Source organism: Eretmochelys imbricata, chromosome 9 (genome assembly GCF_965152235.1).
Source record: "Eretmochelys imbricata isolate rEreImb1 chromosome 9, rEreImb1.hap1, whole genome shotgun sequence".
NCBI lineage: Eukaryota > Metazoa > Chordata > Testudines > Cheloniidae > Eretmochelys > Eretmochelys imbricata.
In genome coordinates this window covers 9,411,185-9,438,956 of record NC_135580.1, presented here as the reverse complement: position 1 = coordinate 9,438,956, position 27,772 = coordinate 9,411,185, and the positions used below count along the sequence as shown (strand labels likewise).

Here is a 27,772-nt window from a genome sequence, read left to right as displayed (position 1 = left end):
TTTATATAGTCGAGTGTGTGTGTCCCCACAGAAAATGCTCTAAGTGCATTAAGTGCATTAACTCGGCGGAGTGCTTCCACAGTACCGAGGCTAGCGTCGACTTCCGGAGCGTTGCACTGTGGGTCGCTATCCCACAGTTCCCACAGTCTCTGCTGCCCATTGGAATTCTGGGTTGAGATCCCAATGCCTGATGGGGCTAAAACATTGTCGCGGGTGGTTCTGGATACATATCATCAGGACCCCGTTCCCTCCCTCCCTCCCTCTGTGAAAGCAGCAGCAGACAATCGTTTCGCGCCTTTTTCTTGAGTTACCTGTGCAGACACCATACCACAGCAAGCATGGAGCCCGCTCAGGTAACCGTCACCGTATGTCTCTTAGGTGCTGGCAGATGTGGTACTGCATTGCTACACAGCAGCAGCAACCCCTTGCCTTGTGGCAGCAGATGGTGAGGTAGGACTGGTAGCCGTCATCGTCATGTCCGAGGTGCTCCTGGCCACGTCGGCCAGGAGCACCTGGGCAGACATGGGTGCAGGGACTATATTAGAAGTGACTTGACCAGGTCATTCACTTTAGTCCTGCAGTCAGTCCTATTGAACCATCTTATGGTGAGCAGGCAGGCGATACGGATTGCTAGCAGTCCTACTGTACCATCTTCTGCCAGGCAGGCAAGAGATGAGGATGGCTAGCAGTCCTACTGCACCATCTTCTGACGAGCAGCCATGAGATGTGGATGGCATGCAGTCCTTCTGCACCGTCTGCTGCCAGCCAAAGATGTAAAAGATAGATGGAGTGTATCAAAACAAGAAACAGACCAGATTTGTTTTGTACTCATTTGCAACCCCCCACCCCGCCCCCCGTCTAGGGGACTCATTCCTCTAGATCACACTGCAGTCACCCACAGAGAAGGTGCAGAGAGGTAAATCTAGTCATGTATCAATCAGAGGCCAGATCAACCTGCTTGTTCCAATAAGAACAATTACTTAGGTGCACCATTTCTTATTGGAACCCTCCGTGAAGTCCTGCCTGAAATACTCATTGATGTAAAACCACCCCCTTTGTTGATTTTAGCTCCCTGAAGCCAACCCTGTAAGCCATGTCGTCAGTCACCCCTCCCTCCGTCAGAGCAACGGCAGACAATCGTTCCGCGCCTTTTTTCTGTGCGGATGCCATACCAAGGCAAGCATGGAGGCCGCTCAGCTCACTTTGGCAATTAGGAGCACATTAAACACCACACGCATTATCCAGCAGTATATGCAGCACCAGAACCTGGCAGAGCGATACCGGGCGAGGAGGCAACATCAGCGCGGTCATGTGAGTGATGAGGACATGGACACAGACTTCTCTCAAAGCACGGGCCCTGGCAATGTGGGCATCATGGTGCTAATGGGGCAGGTTCATGCTGTGGAACGCCGATTCTGGGCCCGGGAAACAAGCACAGACTTGTGGGACCACATAGTGTTGCAGATCAAGGACGATTCCCCGTGCCTGCGAAACTTTCGCATGCGTAAGGGCACTTTTGTGGAACTTTGCGACTTGCTTTCCCCTGTCCTGAAGCGCATGAATACCAAGATGAGAGCAGCCCTCACAGTTGAGAAGCGAGTGGCGATAGCCCTGTGGAAGCTTGCAATGCCAGACAGCTACCTGTCAGTCGGGAATCAATTTGGAGTGGGCAAATCTACTGTGGGGGCTGCTGTGATGCAAGTAGCCAACGCAATCAAAGATCTGCTGATATCAAGGGTAGTGACCCTGGGAAATGTGTAGGTCATAGTGGATGGCTTTGCTGCAATGGGATTCCCTAACTGTGGTGGGGCCATAGACGGAACCCATATCCCTATCTTGGCACCGGAGCACCAAGCCGTCGAGTACATAAACCGCAAGGGGTACTTTTCAATAGTGCTGCAAGCTCTGGTGGATCACAAGGGACGTTTCACCAACATCAACGTGGGATGGCCGGGAAAGGTACATGACGCTCGTATCTTTAGGAACTCTGGTCTGTTTCAAAAGCTGCAGGAAGGGACTTTATTCCCAGACCAGAAAATAACTGTTGGGGATGTTGAAATGCCTATAGTTATCCTTGGGAACCCAGCCTACCCCTTAATGCCATGGCTCATGAAGCCGTACACAGGCAGCCTGGACAGTAGTCAGGAGCTGTTCAACTACAGCCTGAGCAAGTGCAGAATGGTGGTAGAATGTGCATTTGGACATTTAAAGGTGCGCTGGCGCAGTTTACTGACTCACTTAGACCTCAGCGAAACCAATATTCCCACTGTTATTACTGCTTGCTGTGCACTCCACAATATCAGTGAGAGTAAGGGGGGGACATTTATGGCGGGGTGGGAGGTTGAGGCAAATCGCCTGGCTGCTGGTTACGCGCAGCCAGACACCAGGGCAGTTAGAAGAGCACAGGAGGGTGCGGTACGCATCAGAGAAGCTTTGAAAACCAGTTTCATGACTGGCCAGGCTATGGTGTGAAAGTTCTGTTTGTTTCTCCTTGATGAAACCCCCCGCCCCTTGGTTCACTCTACTTCCCTGTAAGCTAACCACCCTCCCCTCCTCCCTTTGATCACCGCTTGCAGAGGCAATAAAGTCATTGTTGCTTCACATTCATGCATTCTTTATTCATTCATCACACAAATAGGGGGATGACTACAAAGGTAGCCCAGGAGGGGTGGTGGAGGAGGGAAGGAAAATGAGACACAGCACTTTAAAAGTTTACAACTTTAAAATTTATTGAATGCCAGCCTTCTGTTTTTTGGGCAATCCTCTGTGGTGGAGTGGCTGGTCGGCCGGAGGCCCCCCACCACGTTCTTGGGCGTCTGGGTGAGGAGGCTATGGAACTTGGGGAGGAGGGTGGTTGGTTACACAGGGGCTGTAGTGGCAGTCTGTGCTCCAGCTGCCTTTGCTGCAGCTCAACCATACACTGGAGCATACTGGTTTGATCCTCCAGCAGCCTCAGCATTGAATCCTGCCTCCTCTCATCACGCTGCCACCACATTTGAGCTTCAGCCCTGTCTTCAGCCGCCACTTACTCTCTTCAGCCCGCCACTTACTCTCTTCAGCCCGCCACCTCTCCTCTCAGTCATTTTGTGCTTTCCTGCACTCTGACATTATTTGCCTCCACGCATTCGTCTGTGCTCTGTCAGTGTGGGAGGACAGCATGAGCTCGGAGAACATTTCATCACAAGTGCATTTTTTTTTCTTTCTAATCTTCACTAGCTTCTGGGAAGGAGAAGATCCTGTGATCATTGAAACACATGCAGCTGGTGGAGGAAAAAAAAGGGACAGTGGTATTTAAAAAGACACATTTTATAAAACAGTGGCTACATTGCTGTTAGCATTACATACATAGCACATGTGCTTTCGTTACAAGGTCGCATTTTGCCTCCCCCCACCGCGTGCCTATCCCCTCAACCCTCCCCGCTCCCCATGGCTAACAGCGGGGAACATTTCTGTTCAGCCACAGGCAAACAGCCCAGCAGGAACGGGCACCTCTGAGTGTCCCCTGAAGAAAAGCACCCTATTTCCACCAGGTGACCGTGAATTATATCTCACTCCCCTGAGGATAACACAGAGAGATAAAGAACGGATGTTGTTTGAACGCCAGCAAACATACAGTTCAATGCTTTGTTGTACAATGATTCCTGAGTACGTGTTACTGGCCTGGAGTGGTAAAGTGTCCTACCATGGAGGACGCAATAAGGCTGCCCTCCCCAGAAACCTTTTGCAAAGGCTTTGGGAGTACATCCAGGAGAGCCGCAAATGCCAGGGCAAAGTAATCCTTTCACATGCTTGCTTTTAAACCATGTATAGTATTTTAAAAGGTACACTCACCAGAGGTCCCTTCTCCGCCTGCCGGGTCCAGGAGGCAGCCTTGGGTGAGTTCGGCGGGTACTGGCTCCAGGTCCAGGGTGAGAAACAGTTCCTGGCTGTCGGGAAAACCGGTTTCTCCGCTTGCTTGCTGTGAACTATCTACAACCTCATCATCATCATCATCATCTTCGTCCCCAAAACCTGCTTCCGTGTTGCCTCCATCTCCATTGAAGGAGTCAAACAACACGGCTGGGGTAGTGGTGGCTGAACCCCCTAAAATGGCATGCAGCTCATCATAGAAGCAGCATGTTTGGGGCTCTGACCCGAAGCGGCCGTTCGCGTCTCTGGTTTTCTGGTTGGCTTGCCTCAGCTCCTTAAGTTTCATGTGGCACTGCTTCAGGTCCCTGTTGTGGCCTCTGTCCCTCATGCCCTGGGAGATTTTGACAAAGGTTTTGGCATTTCGAAAACTGGAACGGAGTTCTGATAGCACGGATTCCTCTCCCCATACAGCGATCAGATCCCATACCTCGCGTTCAGTCCATGCTGGAGCTCTTTTGCGATTCTGGGATTCCATCATGGTCACCTCTGCTGATGAGCTCTGCATGGTCACCTCTGCTGATGAGCTCTGCATGGTCACCTGAAGCTTGCCACGCTGGCCAAACAGGAAATGAGATTCAAAAGTTCGCGGTTCTTTTCCTGTCTACCTGGCCAGTGCATCTGAGTTGAGAGTGCTGTCCAGAGCGGTCACAATGGAGCACTCTGGGATAGCTCTCGGAGGCCAATACCGTCTAATAGTGTCCACAGTACCCCAAATTCGACCTGGCAAGGCCGATTTAAGCGCTAATCCACTTGTCAGGGGTGGAGTAAGGAAATCGATTTTAAGAGCCCTTTAAGTCGAAAAAAAGGGATTCATCGTGTGGACGGGTGCAGGTTTACATCGATTTAACGCTGCTAAATTCGACCTGAAGTCCTAGTGTAGACCAGGGCTCAGAGCCTGAGTCAACTGACTTCGGCTTGTGCTACAGAGCTAAAAATAGCAGTGTAGACTTCACACTGGAGCCTGGGCTCTGAGACTCAAGACCAGGGGTTTGTTTTTTCTTGTTTTGGGTTTGGTTTTTGGTGTTTTGAGGTGTAGACCTACCCTAAGAGTCCGAGAGTTGCCAGGTTTGAGGATCCATTAGAAAAGGTGCAAGGCTCATCTGTTCATTGAAGCATTTGGCTGATCTGGGCTAAAAGGGAATTCTGGGTATGGACTGAAGTGGTTAAGAAAGGACTTTCTACTGACGCTCTTTATTCCAGATAGTGGGTTGGGAGGCGGGTGTAACCCACGCCCATTCATTATGGCTCTCTGTCCCCCTCTAGTGGTGGTGGGGTCATACATAGAGTTTAAAGTGTCTGCTACAGCCTTTGCTAGGAAATGGGGGTGTCTCAGCTCAGGCCATAGCATCTCACACTTGGAAGTTCCAGGTTCACTTCCCACTGCTAACAACCCACCTGGGGCAAGGCATTACATGGGTGACAATGAATGATGTAAATGTGCCCAGAGGCTTGCAAGGTGAGCACATACTTATAAATAATTACACTGTGCCAGTACACACATACACACCCCCCTTTTGCATGTTCTATACACAGTAAGTGTTACAGAAGTACAGTAATGCATGGGGGGATTTAGAAAGTCATATAGGATTAGTTATGCCATCTCCCTGATTGGAAGGCGTATTTCATTGGGGGGAGGGATAGCCCAGTGGTTTGAGCATTGCCCTGCTAAACCTAGGATTGTGAGTTCAATCCCTGAGGGGGCCATTTGGGGCAAAAATTGGGCATTCGTCCTGCTTTGAGCAGGGGGTTGGACTAGATGACCTCCTGAGGTCCCTTCCAACCCTGATATTCTATGATTTTACTTTGGTGATCACAAATCTTTTCTGCCTGATTAACACAGAACTGCTACTGAATTCTGCAGGACACACAGAAACTGACTGTAGCGAAGCGACGACTCATCAGCACAGCACCTCCTGCTGATCATCTTGGGAATTAGCTCTTTTTCAGCCTCAGAATGCCCTCTGCTGGCCAGTGTCTCACCTGCCTCAGGCCCCGTGTCCCTGCCAGACCCCCAGTGCCCCTTTCCCCCACACTCTGGGTCTCCCCTCTGAGGGGAACCCCCAATCCTCTAAACCCAACTTGCCTCAGTGGCTACTGCCAGTCATCATTTAGTCCCCCATTCACTGGGGCAGACTGCAGTCTGTAATGGTCACTCATCACTGGCAAGGGGTTAGGACCAGCTGCCTTTGCCTATACCCAGGCTGCACCTTTGTGCCCCAGTACCTTTGTAGGCCTTCACCACGGCCTACAGCCTGGGGGTTTACCAGTCTGGAGCTCCCCAGCTCCTCTTACCCTTCCCCAGCACTGCTCTACTTCAGGTACTTTGCTCTCAGGCAGCTAGCCCTTCCCACCCCAGGGCTGGAGTGAGACTCTCCCAACTCCTGGCCCACAGCCCTCTTATCAGGGCCAGCTGGGGCCTGACTGAGCTGGCCACACATGTGGTCAGCTACTCACTCAGCTGCTCTCACTGCTTTTCCCAGCCACAGCCCTCTTATCAGGGCCAACTTTTATCTTGGAGTGGGGCAGCCGCCCCACTACGCTGACCTGCAAAGGCAGAACCTCCTCCTCTGCCTGGAATGGATACTGATCAATCTTTATCTTCTGCTCTGTGGCAATGAAGCATTTTATATGCTGAACATCTCGACAAGCAGAATGTATTTCTTTTCAAAATGCACCGTACACTATCTGGTGGAACCATATATAACCTTCCCCACAATCTAATAGCCTATACCCCTCTTCCTGGTCAAATTGTTTTCTACCTAGATGTCTCCCTTGACTTTGACAGCAAAATGAAAAACGATCTACTACCAATGCTATAACATTTACAGCAAGATTGTTCTAGTGTGTATAGCCACACTATTGTAGTATATTGTGTAAAGACCATACTATAGCCCTCTGCTACTCACTCTGTGCTGGGAAATAGGGAAAGACAGTTGCTGAGGGTGAATTAACAAACTGCAGCGTAGCAAGGCTTTGCAGTGCACCAGTCTCGCCCCTGGCAGTTCCCACCTTCTGTAATCTTGCCATAAAGCACACATGCAGAGTCAGAGCTCTGGTTCTTCCTCTGTTGTGTGTGAAGAAGAGGGCAGGGCCGCCTGGGGAAGCCTGCGCTGTACCTGTTGTGTGTGGGTGAAATTCACTCCTGTGCAGAAAACCTGCTCCAGGCCTATGCATGACTGAAGTGGGACTTAAGTCGTACATAAGCTGTGACCTGGTCTTTTGCACAAGGGTGAATTCCATGCTGGATGACTAGCGGCCCTGGTTCTGCAGGGCCACCAGACTGCAACCTCTCAGAAGTTCTAAAACGGTGAACACAAAGTAAAGCAGTGATCCACTCGGGAAGTGAAACTGCAGGGAGACAGCAGGCCTTTGTGCTTTGGCTCACCTGGGAATGCTGGTTAAATACGTCAGAACGTTCAGAAAATCCTCGTCGGGTATATCGCTGAACCCCGCACACTCTGGGAAAGTTATAATGGGTGCCCCGTCCTTCCCTCTGCCTCCTGCAAATAAGAGAAGTTTTCAAGAGGTTAGAAATGTCCTGAGAGCAGAGGATCAGCCAATGCACAGTGTGTCATGAAACGTTAGCATGTTCCTCACTGAGAAGAGGTGTGATCCTGTGGATAAGGCTCCAGACTGGGACACAGGAGATCTGGGGACAGATTCTCAGTTTGTATAAATCAATGTAGCTCCATTATGCCAATTTACACCAGCTTAGAATCTGGCCCATGGGGTCTGTTCCTGGCTCTGCCACTGAATGGTTATGTGACCTTGGTCAAGTCACTTCACGGCTTTGCCTCTGTCTCAAGTGATCATTTGTGAAGTTTTCAGGATTCACAGATACCTGCAGTCTTGGTTGGTGACTATAAGCTCCTTGGGGTCTCCCTGTGTATTTGTGAAGTACCTAGAATAATGGGATGTGGATGCTGAACCTGACTAGGGCCTCAGAATGCTAAATATTAAATAATATTTGAATAATAAAATTCCAGGAACAAACCAAGCTTTGGGGCTTTCATTCACAAAAATACTCAAAGAGGGGTGCTTTAAACTAATCAACAAGTTTTGCTTACTATCTATCCACCCCTTTATTAACTGCTCAATCAACACACACACACACCTACCCCTCCTTGTACAGGCCCAGGCCTGCCTGAGGAACCTCCAGGTCACACTTCATGCCTGGCTCCCGTCTCTAGGATGGGCTGATCCAAACCCAGGATCCAACCTCCCCCCAAACTTTAGGGAAGTCTGGGTGGAGATCTCAGCTTTGTGGCCCACGTCCATCTCTGGTTTTTCTGTTACATTACTCAGCTCAATGGGGAATTAAGCCACTAATATAGTGACGTACATAGCGTAGGATAGTAACTTAGCAATCAGGCTTGTCACTCTTCTGAAGGGCCTAGTGTCCACTGCACAAAGCATGAATCCCCAGGTCAGTCCCCAAACCCGGTTTCCGGATTAGCAGCTCTGCAGCTGTGCGGAGGATAAGGATTTAATCCAAAACCCATTAAAGTTAATGGGATTCTTTCAACTGACTTCAACTGGTGCGGAATAAGAGCTTAAGTGAAAGTACAGACAAACAGGATGGCAATAAGTAAGGGAGTGAGAACGTTCAGGGTTTTTACTGAAGGTGTCCCATCCTATAATTGCAGCTAAGGATCTTCAGTGAGTCCCTCCCCTCCCCCTGCCCATCTCGATAAAATCAGCTATTTCGTCCTGACTGCAAACCCAGTAAAGGGTTAAACCCTGCAGCACTCCTTCCTATCTCCCTGAGACAAGGAAAGATCTGCCTCAGCCGGGATTGTGCTCCACATCGCTCCTGCCTAAAGGTAAACGCTGTGGCCTTCTCCTTGGGGAGTTTCCAGGGAATTATCCCTTTGGGGCAGGGCTTGCCAAACCCCATGCATTCTGTGGAAGAGTCCCCATCATCCTCCCACAGCTCCTGCCTCCATGCTGCCCTACAGGCCCCCCTCTCTCCCCTACTTGGCAGTCTGGCCCCTAGAGGAGCCAAGCTGTCTTTAGCTGCAGTCACAGAGGGGAGCTGCAGCCAGCGGTTAATACATCGCCACCCAGAAACTGGCACGAGCAACAGAGGGCGGGAAGTTCTTTGCTCTTCCCCATCCTGCCTTGGCCCAGCCCGCAAAGTGCAGCAGGTTTTAGCTAGGGGATCAGTGCCCCCATGGGCAGCAGGAATCATAGGCTGGGGGAGGCTGTGCCTCCCCAAACTGCCAGGCGTGGCCCCACCCCCAGGGCGCCCCTCCTGCTTCCTGCCTGCTCTGAGCGTGGCAGTGAGGCTCCAGTCCCCCTGAGCAGTGGCCCCAGCTTGAGCTGGGACCATGCCACCTGCCCTCCCGCGCTGGGGGCTTGGGCCACATGCCCTCTCTGCGCTCCAGGGCTGGGGCCACGCCACCCGCCCTTCTAGCACTCCAGGGCAGGGGAGGCTAGCCTAGGGTGTGGGCCAGTAGCTGCAGGGGGAAGGGTCCCCTCCGGCAGTGGGAATGTGTGGAAGGGGCATGGCCTTGGGCTGAAGGGGCGGGGCTGGGGGCTAGCCTCCCCCAGCCTGCGGTTCACACGCTGCCCATGAGTGCCCCCTTCACGGCGGACAAGCTGTGGAGGGGTATCTGTGGGATGCTGGAGAAAGAGGAAGTTTGACCTCACTCCTCTGTTTGGGGAAGGAAGAGATCTGCCCTCAGGGTTGGGGAGGGCATCCTGGAAGTGGCCCATTTTACATCATGTTTAGTTTCAGAAAGAGCTCAGGCTATTTCTGTCTGCCATACTTGCCATTAGGTTGCCAGGTACATGCTCCTGCTCCATGTCCTTCTCACCTAGGCTGGCCCCACACTTTGGCTTGAAACTATGGGTTTCAAAGATCCTCAGCCAGCATAAACCAGCCTCATTCCATTGGCTTCCACGGAGATGCACTACACCAGTGGAGGATCTGGCCCTCTTTAAGACAATATTGAATGAGAAAGTGACTGAGTTTGAATGCACCCTCATTTGTCCCACCAGTGATCCCCATCCAGGCCAGCTTCTCAACACATTAACTGTTTCATTAACATAACACTGTGACGCTGGCAGACCAGGTGTCAGCTTATGACACAGCCCCAGGCCAATTCAGGTTTATCAGTACAGATCAAAGTGATTGTTAAATGTATAAGAGTGTATTTGGTGTTTAAACTTCATAAAAACTAGAGGGATGTTACATGCATTGTTTTCACTTATCTGTATCCCCTTTATAATGCAGTAGCAAACACTGACATTGTGTTAACCCTGTAACTAAATAACCCATAAACCAAGAAAGAAGCCTTCAGGAATGCAAATGAAGAACTTTAATAGAAAAGTGCTAATTTCAAAGCACAGGGTCATTGTGTGTGATCATCGGAGTTTAAAGATTAAAAACGCATTCCTCATTCTCTGTCATCAAAGGAAAAGCCTACGCGGGTAGAGATATTGTCATCTTTTTTCTGTGAGAAGAAGCTGGATTCAAGGAAAGATCCTGCATCTCGGGACTGTGTGGACTCTTACAGGGAAATATACCAAAGTGAGCTGTAGCTCACAAAAGCTTATGCTCTAATAAATTTGTTAGTCTCTAAGGTGCCACAAGTCCTCCTTTTCTAAATGCAAAGCAGATGATCATAATGGTCCCTTCTGACCTAAATATCTATGAATCTATGAATCCCCAGAGATAGTCTGGGTACCCTGAAAAGACTTTTGGGAAACTGGCAATTTATTAGATGACCATTTGGAATGACAAACTATGACTTACTGTGCATATATTTTACCTGCTTTAACCTTTCAAAAACTCTCATTTCCTTTTCTTAGCTAATAAACCTTTAGTTAATTACTAGAAAATTGGCTGCCAACGTTGTCTTTGGTGTAAGATCTAGAGTGCCAGTTGATCTGGGGTAAGTGACTGGTCTCTTGGGACTGGAAGCAACCTGAATGTGATGGGATTTTTGGTATAAGCGAAGCTTTATTATAAAGTCCAGTTTGTCTGACTGGCAAGATAGACTGGAGAGTCTAAGGGGACTGTCTGTGACTTCATGGTAAGACTGGCTCAGTGAAATCTAATTACAGAACACACCATCAGTTTGGGGTATCTGCCCTGTTTTCTGACAGTCTGGCCTGAGGTAGGCACTCACAGTCATAGCCACTCCAGAGAGCCTGACAAATGCTTCCTCTTGTCTCCCCAAGTCAGTCTCCGGGAGTTCTGCATAAAAGCAGTTTTTCAGTCTAGATGCTTGGTAAAGGGGTGGCTTTGTTAGGACATTCTCAAATGTTGACCTCTTTTTGCTCCCTTCTAATCCATAGGATCATTTTAGTTACAGATGGAAAAGACCACCTACTGTATTAACTCATCCAGTAGACGCTTCCTGCCAGGGGAGAATACAGTCCCACAGCTATTAAATTGGATCTCAGCCAGACAGCAAGCAAAAGTGATTATTATCAGTGCTGCACTGAACTTACTTATAGGCCACGGACTTCACATTAACCCTGGTTGATGGCAAACCTCAGTTCCCTGCTGGTTCCATCACACCCAATTTATCCGTAGGCAGCAGTGGGCTGGAATATGTCACCATCCACAATTAATCAGACTTTTCCCTGGGCAGATTGTTGCCGCAATCTGCACTGATCCAGATTCTGTTCATGGGCTTGCTTATGAGGCTGAAGCGCATCAAACCACTGGGTGTTTAGTTGCAGAGAGAATATATGGTGACATCTTGTGGGCAAGATGGGTAATGTCATAGGAAATCCAACACACTTCATAGGGTGACCAGGGGTCCCGTTTTCGACTGGAACGCCCGGTCGAAAAGGGACCCTGGCGGCTCCGGTCAGCACTGCCGACTGGGCCGTTAAAGGTCCAGTCTGCGGTGCAGCAGGGCTAAGGCAGGCTAATCCCTACCTGTCTGGGGGCACCGCACGGCACTCCGGAAGTGGCCAGCAGGTCTGGCTCCTAGGCAGGGGGCCTCAGGTGTCTGCACGCTGCCTCCATCCTGAGCACCAGCTCTGTACGCCCAATGGTCTGAGCACCCCCCTGCATCCCAAACCACTCATCCCCAGCCCCACCCCAAAGCCCGTACCCCCTCCTGCACCCTAAGCCCCAGCTCTGAGCCTCCCCAAACCCACAGCCCCCTCCTGCACCCCAGAGCCTGCACCCCCAGCCCAGAGCCCTCATCCCCCCTGCACCTCAACCCCCTAACCCAGCCTAGATCCCCCCCCACACACACACACACCCTGAACCCCTCATCCCTGGCCCTCCCCCCTCCCACACCCCGATCCCCTGCCTCAACCTGCAGCCCCCTCCCACATTCCGTATCCCTCAGCCCCACCCCCCAGCCTGGAGCCCCCTCCTGCACCCCAAACCCCTCATCCCTGGCCCCACCCCAGAGCCTGTACCCCCAGCTGGAGCCCTCACCCCCTCCCACACCCCAACTCCCTGCCCAGAGCCCCCTCCCGCACCCAGAACCCCTCATTTCTGGCCCCACTCCAGAACGCACACCCCATTTAGAGCACTCACCCCCTTCCACACCCCAACCCCCTGCCCCAGCCCAGCGAAAGTGAGTGAGGGTGGAGGAGAGCAAGCCACCGAAGGAGGGGGAATGTAGTGAGCAGAGGCAGGGCCTCAGGGAACGGGCGGGACTAGGGTGTTTGGTTTTGTGCCAATAGAAAGTTGGCAACCCTATTCATTGCTTCTCTAGGCCAAGCTCACTGCACATCTCAGGGGCTCTTGGCACCCCTCCATCAATCCCCTCCACAAGCTTTCTTGTTCCACCCTCCTCAGTCGATTTTATTTTAGCCCCACAGCTGCTCAAGGGTTCATCTACTCTTGAAAGGTATTTTGGATTAAAGTAGGATGTGAATTTAAAGTGCAATAGCTATTCTGGTTAATTTCCCATTGTAGACAAGCCCTAATCTGCACCTGCTCCAACAACCCCACCCCCCGAAGGAGTTTGGTCATCTGAGGATCAGTGCAGTGCATGGGCAATCAAGCCAACATCATCTTTTCCTCAGCCACATCTCCTCTGCCAGGGGCAGCAAGGCGGTGGGGAGATAGAGCCGACGTAGCAAGGTCTGTGCTACTAGAGGATTTCTTTACATAAGGGAAATCCAGTTAAACCAGCTTCAAAGTGTGTGCGCAAAGCAGAATTAATGAGGCCAAGGAATTTGGCCCATTGCCTGAAGAGGTCATCCATGCTTCTGAGATGGGGAAAAGTACATCATAAAGTTATCTTAGGAGACAGCCATGTAGCCTAGCAATCTGAGCAGAGGACTAAGAGCCAGGAATTCCTGGGTTCTGAAAAGGACTCTGAAACCAACGCTCTGTGATCACCTAGCATCTCTCTGCCTCGATCTCCTTTTCTCTGAAAAGGGGATGACACCACTTACTGGTGCATAGGAGTGTTTGGAGAATTCATGGATTAAGTAATATGTGGAGAAGAAGGAAAACTGAAATCTGCACTCGGATGCTTCCCTGCACTGAAACAAGTGAGACTGCTCAGGTGTAAGTGAGGACAGATTTGGGACCAGAAAATGCTAAGCATTATTATTATGCTGGAAAATTCAGAACATCAGGCATACGATGTGACAACTGGCAGTGGAAACACATGAGAAATGGTCTGCCTCAGCCTCACCCATATCTGAATCAGCAATAGCTTCTGGGGAGATGGATTACAAGGAAAAATCCTGCCGTCAGTTTATTTAACGAGCTAATGACAGGGGAGGGAAGCTCATTACACACAAGAAGAGCTTGCAAAGCGCCCTCTGTTTCTGGCAGACGATTTCCAGCCATCTCAAAATGCCGGGACTGTCAATTTCTTTTTTTAAATTACACTAGGCCTTGCTGCAGTGTTCGCTGCGTTCACATCTTTATGCTAATTTCTGCAGATTCTGAACGGGCCAACTGCAACCTTTCTAGGGAGCCATGGGGAGGGCTTATGTTAATGTGATTTGTCCTGAAGACAGGGGCACAACCAGAATTTTGCTAAGAAGTGGGCCCAGTTTACTAGACCAGCTGCCCCAAATTTGAGTGGCGTTGCAACACTGTGCCCCAGGTTGCAATGCCCCTCACTGAAACCGGGCCTGGCCACTCCTCTGTCCTGATGGGGTGGGGGTCCCCCCACTCAAATTTGAACAAGTAGCATTGCGTCCTGGCAGACAGAGTCACAACACTACACAAATTTGTTCCAGGCAGCCCTTTGTTGTCCAGTCAGGGGCCCAGGCACCCATGACTAAAGTCACTGGGAGGGCTGAGGACATGAATTAAAAACCAATGGGACCATCATGAGCCAGATCCTACTGTCCTTACTCAGGCAAAATTTCCACTGAAGATCTACTGGCATGAGGACTGAGTAAGTGCTGTGGAATTCGGCCCAAAGCAGGCTAAGTACATCCTATGGCTTGGTGCACAGCACCTCCCAGTACTTCATTCTAACATCACTTATACCGGGGTGAATCCAGAGTGACTCCACATGGTGTGAAATTCTGCCCTGCACTTCCAGGAAGTGCAGCGCAAAAGACGCAGACCAAGAGACGGGGAGCAAAGGTGGCCTGTAGCCGCTTTTGCTCCCTCTGGCTTCTGGGCTATTCTGGTGGCTGACATGGCCATCCAGCCCAAATTAGAGAGGCCCCCAGCTGCTCAGATCTATGACAGCAGATACAGAACCTGGGCCTGCCCCCACCACACCCCAACACTGACGCTTGTGAGATGGAACAGCTCAGGGTTGATTCCCGCTGGACCTGCACCTAAGGGACTGCTCTCCCTGTCCCTTATGAGACCTTTATGCTCTGTGCATTGCTGGAGTGAGGATTTTGTCCCAGACTGGACAAACAAAGGGCTATAGAGCGCAGCTGCGAAGCCGGGCGCCAACCGAGCGTCCACAGCTCTCTCACCCTTTGAATGAGTGCAGCCAGGAGTTAAAGTACTGGTGTGTAGGGCAGTGCACAGCTTCCCCCCCAGCCCCTCCTTAAAAGCTGACAGGAGCTCGGTCTCGTCTCCCAGGCTTGGACACCCTCAGAGCTCCCCATCCTGTTTGCATCTCTTAACAACTCGGTGCAGATTGTGCTGGCCTGTGCCCCCTTGGTACTGTGCCCAGCCCCTGCGCACCTGGGCAGAGCTGATGAAAACTGAGTCTCATGCACTGGTCAAAAGAATTAACCGCCCCAAGCTAAATAAATAAGCCAGAGCCAGCATCCAGGAGCTGAGCTGGGGCAGGGGGGAAGGTTGTTGGTGAGGAGAGCAAGGGGAGTATTCCTGAGTGGTTGGAGGCGAGGTTGAGAGGAGCAAGGGGGTGCACGGCAGACCAGGACAAGGCGGGAGGCTGTTCCCGGGATAGGGGGCAGCACAACTGAGGCAGGAAGCCAAGAAGGAGAAAGCGTCACGGGACTGAGAAGAGCAAAGGTGAAGAGCGCGGGCCACCGAGGTCAGCAGGGGCTGGGATGTGGGGCGTGCTCAGACCACTGGACCATCCCTTTCTCTGACATGCATATAACCAGCTTGTCCACAATCCAGCAGAGTGTCACTGGAACCCAGAGGAGGACTTCAAGAAGACAGCAGGGAGAATTAAGAAAAATCAGAGAATCAGCACCTCCACTTCTCAGCCCCCAGCTGAGAGGCACAACCCTAACCTGCTGCATTCCCTTCACTTAGGTTTCCTGGATTCTCTTGTATAGAGATTGCCAGGTCTGCTGAACTGTGCTGAATGTTTTCCCAGGCTTGAAGAAGAGCTCTGTGGACCTGGAAACAGCGTCTCTCTCACCAGCTGAAGTGGGTCCAATAAAAGACATTACCGCACCCACCTTGTCTCTCTGAACGATGTTCTTTGGTGCTCACCAAATGAGGACCAGGTTGAGGCTATTTCCATTTTTCTTAGCCATCATTAAGTCATCATTTGTGGATTGTAGTGTTTTCCATCTGTGATGGACAGGGCCCTGACCCCCAGTTTCACTCCCACATTGTAACATAGCCAAGAGATAGCCTTCAACAGACACACCAACTTTTTGTCTCTCTAGCTCATCACTTTAGCACCTCAATCATTGGTGAGGCTGCAAAACAGCTGGTTTTCAGACTTTAGTGTCAAACTAATGTGTCAAACAAAGCCTTTGCAACCAATTAATTCCACATAGCATGCATCTTTTTATTCAAGGGTTATTATTCAGTTTGTGTGTCAATTACAGGGACACTGTCAGCGTAAAAAAAAAATCCTGGATAGGATTCTCCCCTACAATGCATCTTGTGTCATTTACAACTGTGCAAACGGAGCGTAAAAAGGTGCCATCTGGACGTGGTAGCATTTTATACACTCACATTGCACTGGCATAAACAACTGTGCAAGGTGCAAATCAGTGGAAAAAACAGTATGTATAAAACACAAATGTCCCAGCTGGGTTACTAGACAAGAACAGGTTTCAGAGTAGCAGTCGTGTTAGTCTGTATTCGCAACAAGAAAAGGAATACTTGTGGCACCGTAGAGACTAACCAATTTATTTGAGCATAAGCTTTCGTGAGCTACAGCTCACTTTCCACTGAATGAATCCGATGAAGTGTTCATAGAAAATTCTGTGTCTGCCAGTGCACATTATGGGTGATTCCTTAAATTAAATTGTTCGGTGCCCAGACTCCTTCAAGCTTATGCTCAAATAAATTTGTTAGTTTCTAAGGTGCCACAAGTCCTCCTTTTCTTTAGACAAGAACAGAGACTGTTAAGTAACTAACTAATTTTTAAATCTAATTTGCAAACACTTCATATGCTCCTTGTTTGCTTCTTGCCTTTACAACTGGACTAGTCAGTTTCAGATTCTCATCCACTAGCACAATGTAGTGATGTTTGAGCTGCAAACAGGAAAGGGGAAGGTTTGTTTGTTCAAAACACTAGTTCTATTGGAAATTAATTAAAACATGCATAGGAACATTTGTATTGGTCTGAGATTTTGTTGAAGCGTATTCTTACAAAACCTAACTTTGGGGCTATAGGTGACCTGATTTTCAGATTCTGAATTCATATCACAGAATGGGCACTTTTCAATTTGGCAACTACAAGACTGCACAAGGCAACAAGAAAACAGCTATTTTAAAAAAAAAATCCCAACACTCAGCTCAAGCCCCTTTTCCCTTCACTCACCCAAAAGTCATAGACTAAAGATGAACAAGAAAGTAAACAAATTTGCTTTGCATTAGCCAGCTCTGTCTATTTTAAGACGTAATCCTTCTTCCATTGAAGTCGAATGGAGTGTTGCCATTGATTTCAATGGAAGCAGACTGGGCCCTTACCTAGGTTTGCTAAGAAAATGGAACTCTGCTAATACACTTCATGACACTTTCTCTAAGGAGCTTGTGATTTATTAACAGGCTCTGTTATTGTCAGAACTGACAGACTGGATTCTTTTCTGACAGTAATTACAGATAATTACAACATGTGAAACAGCAGATCAAACAGAAGGAGGGCAGCAACACTCTTTCTTTTAAACAGCATATTTGCACAGCACGTTATTAATCTTTCTGCATTTCAGGAACAGCATCTTACCAGTGGTCCTCCATTCTAATGCACACCTGCTTTCGCCTAAGAATAGCCAGCATTTTTGTACCACCAAACTTTCTGTAATCGGTCCTCCAAAATCAGTGAAGCAAATGCAGCACTCTCATAATCTATCACATAAAAGTGCAAAAAGTTTATCTGTGTTGTTCCTGCTGCAATCACATAATGAAAGTGTTGTTTTTGAAAGAAGGAAATCATAGCATCATAGAATGGAGGGTAGTGGCTTATAATCAGGAATCTAGCCATGTGAACTTGTGCTCCCATCAGATCTCACAAGCTAAGTGTGGTCGGGTCAAGCTCTGGGATAGGAGACCACCAAGGCATCACTACGTGGTGCACGAAGTGGCATAGGTGCTTCATTACGTGGCACTCTGCAGTCCTTTTCCATAACTGCTGAGTCCCAGCCAAGGTTTGTTACACTCTTCCTGGCACAGGCCATACAAACTTTGTTAGTCTGGCAGCCAGAGAGCACTACAGGGTCTGTTTCCGGTGGCTTCAGTAAATAGTCTCCCTTTCTTTCAGTACCGTTAAGGGTTTGTCTGAACGGTGCATTAGTCCATGCTGCAGAGGTGCAAATTCTAGTGCACACTAGCGTGTCGCACACGAACTGACATGACTCAGTGTTCCCTCATGCACATTAAAGCAGTCCTGTTTGAAATGGGCCTACATTAACATGCACTAGGGAACTCCGGGTCTACACCGGCCAGATACTGCACAACACCCTGGCATGCAGTAGAATTTACATCCCTCTAGTGCGGACTAACACATTGTACAGACAAGTCTTTGGTCCTGAATCTCCTGTGCCATGTAATCAACACAAAACCCTCGTTAGTCAATGGATAACTGCTCCCATCTGCTCAGAGCCCAGAAGAGAGCCAGGTCTCACGTGTGTGTGTGTTGGAGTTGTATAGGGACGGGAAAGACTGGAGTATATCCATATGAAGATAGCTCAGCAAAGGCACAGGGAGCAGCTGAATGTCACAGAGTCAGGGTCATAGCAGGTAACAGAAACTAGGAATGCTGGTCTCCCAGTCCTCTGCTCTAACCCCTGGACTTTCCTATTTGGATGCCCCTGTGTTTTAGATGCAATTGCTGAAGCCAAAGTAATGCATAGCCAAAAAGTTGACATTATACCATATATACGGTCAAGAACTCAGATTGAATAAACTTCAGCTGGCCTTCCGACACACTTCTATACTGCAGACCAAACACATCTTGTGTTGCCAAGACTGTGCAGAAGACCCCTGTAAGGAAATGGTCAGGACTTTTTTTGCAAGAAGTGCAAGACTTCAAGTACTAAAGGCTTTCCTTGGCTCTTCAACACTGACGCTAGGTTGATGGAAGAAATCTTCTGTCACCCTGAGCTAGCCCCTCCTGGGGAGGTGGATTATCCACACTGCCAGAAGAACCCTTTCCGTTGGCGTAGGTAGAGTCTACACCAGCGGTTCTCAACTCATGAGCCACTTGCAGCCCAATCAGCACACAGCGGTGACCCATGTGACCCTCAGGGCCATACAGGTAGTGTATATATACTGTATGGATGCAGCCCACATAATACATAGAGAGCTGCATATGCGGCCCACAGTGGTAAATAGATTGAGAACCACTGGTCTATACTGAAGCAATAGCTCTAGTATTTGAAGTGTAGACATACCCTGAGATGACAGAAGCCTGTGAAATATGATAGGCATACACGGAATGATAGCCCTAAAGTTTAATAATCAGTGGGCGGATGGGCTGGCTGGAATGAGAACGGAATTAGTTTGGGGGTGACGTTTGTATTTCAAGGTGCCACTTCCGACCACAATCAAAAGCAGAAGTCCTAAAATAGCCCAAGGAACGTTGTTCCTGCTGAACTGGACCTGCCTGTGTATGTTTGTGTTCATGTCCCCCCTAGTGGCTGCTCCTACAAAGGGATATATAAGGCTATAGCCTCACTGGTATAAATCACCATAGACCCTGTGACTTCAATCGAGATAGACCCATTCATATGAGCTGCGGATGTGACCCATAAGGCCGGAGACTACTACAGGTAATGGAGAGATTCTCTTTTAGCGTGAAAGACAGAAGTCTGCAATTTTGGGGTAGGTCTGAATTCTTTCCGTGCTGATGGCTATTCAGCCAAGGAATTGGTACACCAGAGCATTTGGAATCAGGAAATACTGTAAACCCCAGGAGATTTCCGGTTTGAAAGCAGCCGAACGTCAAAACTCTGAACCATTTGTGGTTCCCCTATCACCAATGAAAAGCAGCACGATGGTAGGAAAAAATGGATGGAAGTGCTCAAAACCCAGATGAGGTCACCTAAGTGAGAATTACTTTAACACCAGAATGGGGGGAAAAGAACTCTCAGACCGGTTTTCACTGGATGAGAACAATCTCTTGGCGAGATGAAAAGGAGGATTGCATTTACAGAGAGAAATGCACCTTTGAGAATCAGGCCACTTTTATCTAGGTGCCTACATGTGGATTTGAGAACCTGGCCCTGGGCATCCAGGTTTGAAAATGTTGGTGTAAGTGTCAAATCCTTGCAAAGAAAACCTACACGCTATGAACCAGGCATAATCTGATGTCTGTATGAATCTTCTGACAGTTCTGTAACAATGGCTTGGAGCAGTGTGAACTGCCTAATTTATCTCATTGGGGTGGCTGACTCTAGAATTTAATGAGGATAGTTGATAAGTGATCTGCAAATGGATGAGTTTCTGAGTTTTTGTTATGATCATGGAAGAAAACCTGGAAAACGGTCACCCATCCCCATGTTATTGTGTTTGTTGTGAACATTCACACGCTAATTGAAGAACTGGTGTGGTGGACCTTTAACAAAGGCATCCTTTCTCCAAAATGCTCAGTACTAGTTTGAGTTAGGTAGTGGTTAAACAAAAGATCTTCCATGACTTAAAAGAGTCTGGCTTAAAAATCCTTCCCACTTTCAGTTGCTCCCAAGAGCAAAGGAATGAAGTTGAATCTTAGAATTGATTTCTGCTGAAGGGGCAGAAAAAGGCATCGCTTGCTCTGACTGGTCTAGCTGGGTAAGAAATATTTGAAATGTATTCCGACACCGGCTGAGTACCTCCTCCACCACTCTTGGCCCTGCCCCAAAGGCTGTGGTGCAGCTAGGGTGACCAGGTGTCCGGTTTTTGACTGGAATGCCTGGTTGAAAAGGGACCTTGGTGGCTCCGCTCAGCACCACCGAGCGGGCCAGTAGAAGTCCAGTTGGCAGTGCTGCAGAGCTAAGGCAGGCTAGTCCCTATCTGTCCTAGCTCCGCGCTGCACCCCGGAAGCAGCCAGCAGCTCTGGCTTCTAGGTGGGGGGCCATGGGGCTCCACATGCTGCCCCCGCCCTCCGCACCAGCTCCACACTCCCATTGGCCGGGAACCGCCTAAGAGCCGGACCTGCTGGCTGCTTCCGGGGCGTGCAGTGCAGTGCCAGGACAGGCAGGCAGTCTGCCTTAGACCCGCTGCGCTGGTGACCAGGAGCTGCCTGAGGAAAGCCCGCCTCCCAATCCCGAGCCCCAACCCCCTACCCCAGAGCCCCGCCTGTAACCCAAACCCTTCATCCCCTGGCCCCATCCCAGAGCCTGCATCCCCAGCCCAGAGCCTGTGCCCCCTCCTGCACCCCATTCCCCTGACCCCCCAAACCTGGAGCCCCCTCCTACACCCCAAACTCCTCATCCCCAGCCTCACCCTAGAGCCTGCACCCCAAGATGGAGCCCTCACCCCCCCTGCACTCCAACCCCTTGCCCCAGCCCAGAGCCCCCCCCGCACACCTTGAACCCCTCTGCCCCAGCCCCCAGCCCCCTCCTGCACCCCAAACCCCTCATCTCCAGCCCCACCTCAGAACCTGCAACCCCAGCCGGAGCCCTCACTCCCTCCCGCATCCCAACCCCCTGGCCCCTGCCCCAGCCCAGTGAAAGTGAGTCACCGTGGGGAGAGCAAGCCACAGAGGGAGGGGGAATGTAGTGAACGGGGCAGGGCCTCGGGAAAGGAGCTGGGCTAGGGTGTTCAGTTTTGTGCGATTAGAAAGTTGGCCACCCTAGGTGCAGAGCAGAGCTGAGACCAGCTGAGGGCCCGCTGCATAGGAATGGCTTGTCAGACCCATTTCCTTGTAGGCTCAGAGCAGTCACTGATCCGTGGGCAGGAGCACCGTGGGACTGACCTGGGGGGACTAAGTTCACAGTTGCAGTTGCTGCGTCAGTGTTTGTCATCTGCTCTGACACTGCAATAGGAGACAATACGGAGCTTGGAGCAACTGAAATCGCCTTCGGGGTGTGGGGGTGAATGCAGGCACTTTTATGTGGGATAAGAGGGAAGGTCCTCTCATCAACCAGTAACTGGTTTGCCAGAAGCTGGGAATGGACAACAGAAGATGGATCTCTGATGGCCTGTTCTGTTCATTCCCTCTGGGGCACCTGGCATTGGCCACTGTTGGAAGACAGGATATTGGGCTAGAACAGGGGTGGGCAAACTACGGCCCAGGGTCTGCATCCGGCCCTTCAGACATTTTAATCTGGCCCTCAAACTCCTGCCAGAGAGCGGGGTCCCGGGCTTGCCCCGCTCCCCCTATGCCGTAGCTCCACACGGCTCCCAGAAGCAGCAGCATGTCCCCCCTAAAGCTCCTACGCGTAGGGGCAGTCAGGGGGATCTGCACACTGCCCCCACCCCAAGCACCACCCCCGCAGCTCCCGTTGGCCGCCCTCCGAACCCCTCGGTCCCACCCTCCTGCACCCCAGAGCCCATACCCCAGCTGGAGCCCTTACCCCCTCCTGCACCCCAACCCTCAATTTCATGAACATTCATGGCCCGCCATACAATGTCCATACCCAGCTGTGGCCCTTGGGCTAAAAAGTTTGCCCACCCCTGGGCTCGATGGACCATTGCTCTGACTCAGTATGGCTGTTCTTGTGGGTGTGTGTTGTGTAGTTTGTTAGGCACGATAGGGGGATGCCACAGTATTGGCAACACCAGAACGAGCGAGTGCAGAAGAGGAGCGAAGGAGCCAGTTCACTCTCCACGCTGTCCTTGGCCTGCCTGCGGACTGAAGATAGTTATCAATAGTGGTTGTCAGATGAACACTGGGAGTCAGACAGAAACCCTCTGAACCAGCCCGTCTCCCATGGAAATAAGATCGAATCGTCACTCAACGACACCATTTAAATCATGAGCAAAAGCCAAAGGCTGGAGTGAGGAGAATGGTTTAAAAAAGCCACTGTGGCTGAGTCACCACCAGACAGACCCAACTCCCCCGGCTCTCAGTCATGGCCAGGCTGCTTCTCACATCACCATGCAGTGCCGTATATTACACGCTGAAATAGGTCACTGTGGTGAGGGTTGGACCAAACAAGTTTATAGTTACAGAGCTGGGCTCGTGGATACCTGGCTTCCCTCTTCCCCAAAGCACAGACAAACTGACTGCTCCACAGCCCCGTAACACTGCCAGCTGGAGTGCAAGCACTCTGCCCTCTGCCCAATCCAGTCTGCTCTAGAGCCCGTCGGTCGCTGCTTGATGAACAGGGCTCTTCTTCAACCAGCAGGGTGTGTGTGTGTGTCTGTCTGTCTGCATGGCTCTGGTCCATCCTCAGGGTAGGGGGCTCTGTCCTCCGGGCAAGAGCCGACTGGGAGGGTGGCTTTTGCCCCTGCAAAGCTGCCTTTGGGCATGGAAAGACGGGGGCACAGGAAGTCCCTTAACTACAGGATTTGGGGTGGAGGTTCTGGGGACAGGTTACAGGGTCCTATGTTGCCGATGTTGCCCTGTGCAACAATTGCAGGTACTACACTTACCTGCTGGGGGAGCTCTTTGGCTCCTTTGCCAATTGACAGCTCCAGAGAGGTCAGCTGACTTCAGTGTTGGGAGGAAAGGATGGGGGGTGCTCTTGACTCACAGGCTCTCTTCCTGATTGTCACTCAAGCAGGGAAACCCAACCACCCATGCAGAGATGTACATGGAGCACTGCCACCTCCTGGCATCACTTTCCAGCAACCTCACCCCCATATAAGGCAGCAGAGGAGGTGCCTGGATCTCCACCTCTGTGGAGGAGATGGGGCTGAGCACAGAAGGGTAGCTGTATCTGTAGAGCGTGCCTGAGTCAAGGTTTGTCTCTATGGGACTTGCACACACCTACCTCCCCCCTGGAACATCTTGGGAAGTTACCCAGAAAGCTCCAGAGAGTCCTGGCTCTAAACAGCACTGAGATACAGCACTGTAACAGCAGGATAGGCTCAAATGATCTCGTTGCAATACATTAATCTCTCGTTAAACTCATCTACCCAGAAGAGTACAAAATTTCTGCAACTTGCAATTCCCACTTGTATCTTAGCTGTATTCCTCGTCACATGGTTTTAACTTACTGTAATTTAGTAATAATTATCCATGTTTCTGTCTGTAGATTATAAAAGAAGATTTTTTTAAAATCCTGTTAACTTCATTATCATTACCCACATTTTAGAAATGGGAAAACTGAGCCTCAAATACATTGAGTGACATATCCAAGGTAACATAGCAGCATCAGAACTCAAACCTAAGATTCCCGATTCCAAAACTCAGTCAAACCCACCTGACTTGCTAGACACATTGTTTAGGGCTGTCTGATCCAGCAAGGTGCTGAGTAGGGCTGGCTGGAAAACAAGAATTCCATTTTGTGAAAACTTCAAGGTTTTGGAATTTGTTTTTGTTCTGCATTGGAACAAAACCGAGATCTTTTGAAATGCTTCACGAAAAGAAAAAAGAAAACGGGGAGACACCCACCCAAAATAGCCTGTGGTTAAAGTATTCATCAAGTCTCCACTCCACCTGAGTCTCAGTGGCCCAACACATATTTCCCAAGTCCTTGCTCTCAATCAAGCAGAGCATAGCCCTGTTCATCAATCAAGCCAACCAGCTCTCATGCAGAGCACCCTCCGGTCCACTCCTCACTGGAATTGCTCAGCACCTTGCAGAACAGGGCCCTGAACTTTTCTGAGCCTCGGTTTGGTAAGCCAGAAGTGGAGGTGTTTCCCTATTATGTGTGAGAGGCAGTGCTAAATCATAAGAATGCTCATCATTTGCATTGATATGCACACCCTCAACAGGCCAATCTGCATGAACAGAGCTGTATGAACCCTACAAAGTGCAAGACCATTCGTTTGAATAAAAGACACAAACTTGCCATAATGCTATTTGTGACGCTTTCATTCGGTGTTTGAGGACATTCATAAAAGTGAATTTTTGTTTGGGGAAAGAGAAAGTACCTTAAATTTGAGGATCTAAAAGCACATTACAGTTATGAATGAGTGAAACCTCAAGCAGGGAAGCAAAATCGCTGTTTTATCAATGAGGAAACGGAGGCAGAGAAGTTAAGTGACCTGCCAAAGGTCATCCAGGCAGTCAGCGTCACAGACAATTCAAAAACCTATACCATAATTCTTAGTCCTCTGCTGTAGACAAAATATTGATGCTAAATTGTTGGTTACATACTAAGTGAACATTTAACGATCTACTAGCTCTCTTAGGAGTCACGTCCTTTTGGGGTTTCTGTAAAGTGTCATGCAAACCTGGGGAACAATAGAAGAAATGCGAAATAATCACAAATCATTTGAAAAGATGATAGCCTTATATTTCAAGTGAATCATTCCTAACACAAAACCAGTGGGGGGATGGACAAACCAAGCTCCCAAACAAACCAAATACACCATGTGAAACCTATATACACCTTTTGAAAATATAAATAAATGCTACGTTAGTTTCTTCCCTTTTAAATCTAATTGATATCTAATTGATTGGAAGTGGGAGGGCGGAGGGAGGACTGTTGCCTGAAAACCAAGAACTAGGAGGTGGTGTTTAATCAACTCCACATACTACCAAGGAGAAATATTAACCATTCTGTCCATGGACAACATTAAAAAGGTTGTTGCCACTGCAGTGCAGAGCTGGGAGGATGCGGAACAGCCAATGTGGTAAATCTCAGCAGGTTTCCAAAAGAATCCAAGAATACAATTTAAATTCAGTCCTTACCTGACAGGATGGCAAATTGCCTGTGGAGCTGCTCAATTATATCCACTGCGACCAGCGGCCTTATCTCCTGCTGCATGATTTCATCTGTACAAGTGAAAAGAGAAACCCTCACTGAGTTAACCAGACCCTTCACCCTCCATTAGAACCCAGCAAGACAAAGGATATACTCAGAGGTTAAGAGCCTGGCATAATCGTTGGCTCAAATGTTATCATATGACTCTTCACAGTGGAGAAGCTTATGATACAGAAAGTCCCATCTCCAGCCCAGTTACTTTATCTATTGTCCTGTGTTTGCAGAGCACGCGTTTCATAAAGTGATTCCAATAGATTTAGCAGAGCTTGTCACAAGTTTGCTCAAGACGACGGGCCTCTCTTTGCAACTTCATGTTTCATATTAAGCCACTGCATCTGGGCTCCCAGATAAAGCAGCATTTCAGTCCTTTGAAACAGTGATGGCTATTTTAGATACAGTACCATGTTCCACCCCCCCCCTTTCCTTTGCACGCCACAGAAGGGCTTTTTGAGTAACTGACCAGCCCCCTTCCCCCCACCCCGCTTCCTTTGCTGATGTTTTTTTTTCGCAACAAGAAAATACATTGCCCAAGGAGGAAATAAGGAACTATGGGGCTTTCTTCTCACCAAAACAAAGCCTGCTCTTTTGAAGTAAAGATTTAAAAGTAGCTAAAGATAGCAAGGGGCAGGGTGCATCAATCTGTGGATTCTAACTGGATGCATTTAGTGGTCAGGAACCACAATCTTACACTGAATGAGTTAGACTCTTTCCTCTCCAGAAGTGGGGCCTCACGGGCTTATTTCAGCTTGGCTCTGAAACGGTTCATTTACAGGGGGATAGATCGGCGTTTCTTAATGTTTGCCAGCCAGGTCCAATTGTACTAGGTGCTGTACAAACATATAGTAGGAGACAGTCCCGGCCCTGCAGAGTGTACAAGATAAATAGACAGAACAAAGGATGAAGAAAGGAAGCACAATATCCCCATTTTACAGATGGGGAATTGAGGTCCAGAGAGACTAAGTGACTCGCTCAAAATCACTTAGGGCCTGCATGGCAGAGCTCTGAAATAAGCCTATTTCTCCGACGTCTCAATCCACTGCTTTAACCACAAGTCCATCTTTCCTCTCAATATACAGGCATTAGAAAGTCAGAACTTCAAGTGCCACCTATAATCTGGGGCGAACTTGCCAATAGGGTCAGAGGGACCCATCTCAGCAGCTTTCCAAAAACGCTGGGATTACGGTGCTGGTCTTTAAACTGAGCAACATCAACTGGTAAAACATCCTGACTCCCCTCATTCTCTGCAAATATACGGCTCTGGCCTGGTTTCAGCAGATCAGTTTGAGCCCAGTGAATCCTGCCAAAGCTTTAAGACAGGCTAACCGGAGGGTGCTAGGGTCATTGCCCTCTTACAGAAAGATGAGTAAATATATGCAGAGAATGCGGAGTAGCTTCTGCTCCAGGCATCAAATGCAAAGGAAAAAAAAAAATCCATGCAACAGAACAGTCTCTCTCTAGGGACACGAGCCTGCACACCCTCGCCCACAGGAGCCAGGGTCTGGGCCTCCACAGAGTCGCATAAATTAGCCAAGGGGGCTATGATGTTAAATTAACCCCCCACTCAAGATCTCCAATTGGCACAATCATTTACAATGGCTGCTGAGTGCTGCTTACCCTCATTTCTGTGGTTACTTAGGTATTCTTCTCACTGACAGAGCAAAGAGTTAGAAAAGTACCAGGATTCAATCCTTCTGGCTGCAGGCAGACAGGAGGGTTACTATGATGATGCATCTCTCCTTAAAAATTACTTCCCAGAACAGTGTTTTGGGATAGATCCCATCATCATGGAAACACGCCAACTCACATGAAGCCTGATTCTCTGGAGCAGCGCTGGTAGCCAAATGGCGAGATGGAAGAAGAGGCTGCCTCCATGGACAGAAGCTTAGCACAGTGCCAGGGCTGACCTGGCAGATAAAGCTCATTTAACACTGCAGAGAATAAAGATTTGGTGCAACTTTTTTGAAATCTGATTAATTCCGAGGGAATGGAAACAGAGGTCACTCTCCTTTTCCCCCCGCACCCTGGGCCGCTCTTCCCCCTTTTCTCCCATTCTTTTCCTTTTTTGGTTCTTTCAGTCTTTTTTCCAAAAACAAGGGGAGATCAATATAATATAAATTACAGAAAAGTCGGGGGTGGGGGTCTTCTCAGAACAGCCGGGGTCACACTAGCAAGGGAGCAGAAAGTCAATCACAGGGAGAGGAGGGCTGGTGCAGGGAGGAAAACAATCAGTGTTTCCAAAAGGTGGTAGGATTGATATTAGCTGCCCTGTATTTAT

At 49.4% G+C, this 27,772-nt stretch overlaps 1 protein-coding gene across 1 annotated transcript in view; it reads right to left on the bottom strand.

Moving 5' to 3' along the window:
* Positions 1–27,772, bottom strand: part of MCF2L2 (MCF.2 cell line derived transforming sequence-like 2) — a 308,714-nt gene that overhangs the window by 205,504 nt on the left and 75,438 nt on the right. Inside the window, exons 2-3 of the mRNA XM_077826650.1 lie at positions 25,425–25,508; positions 7,295–7,409 (exon numbers count right to left, since the gene is read on the bottom strand). Coding sequence (XP_077682776.1) covers positions 7,295–7,409; positions 25,425–25,508 — 199 coding nt within the window. The remainder of the gene's footprint in view (positions 1–7,294; positions 7,410–25,424; positions 25,509–27,772) is intronic.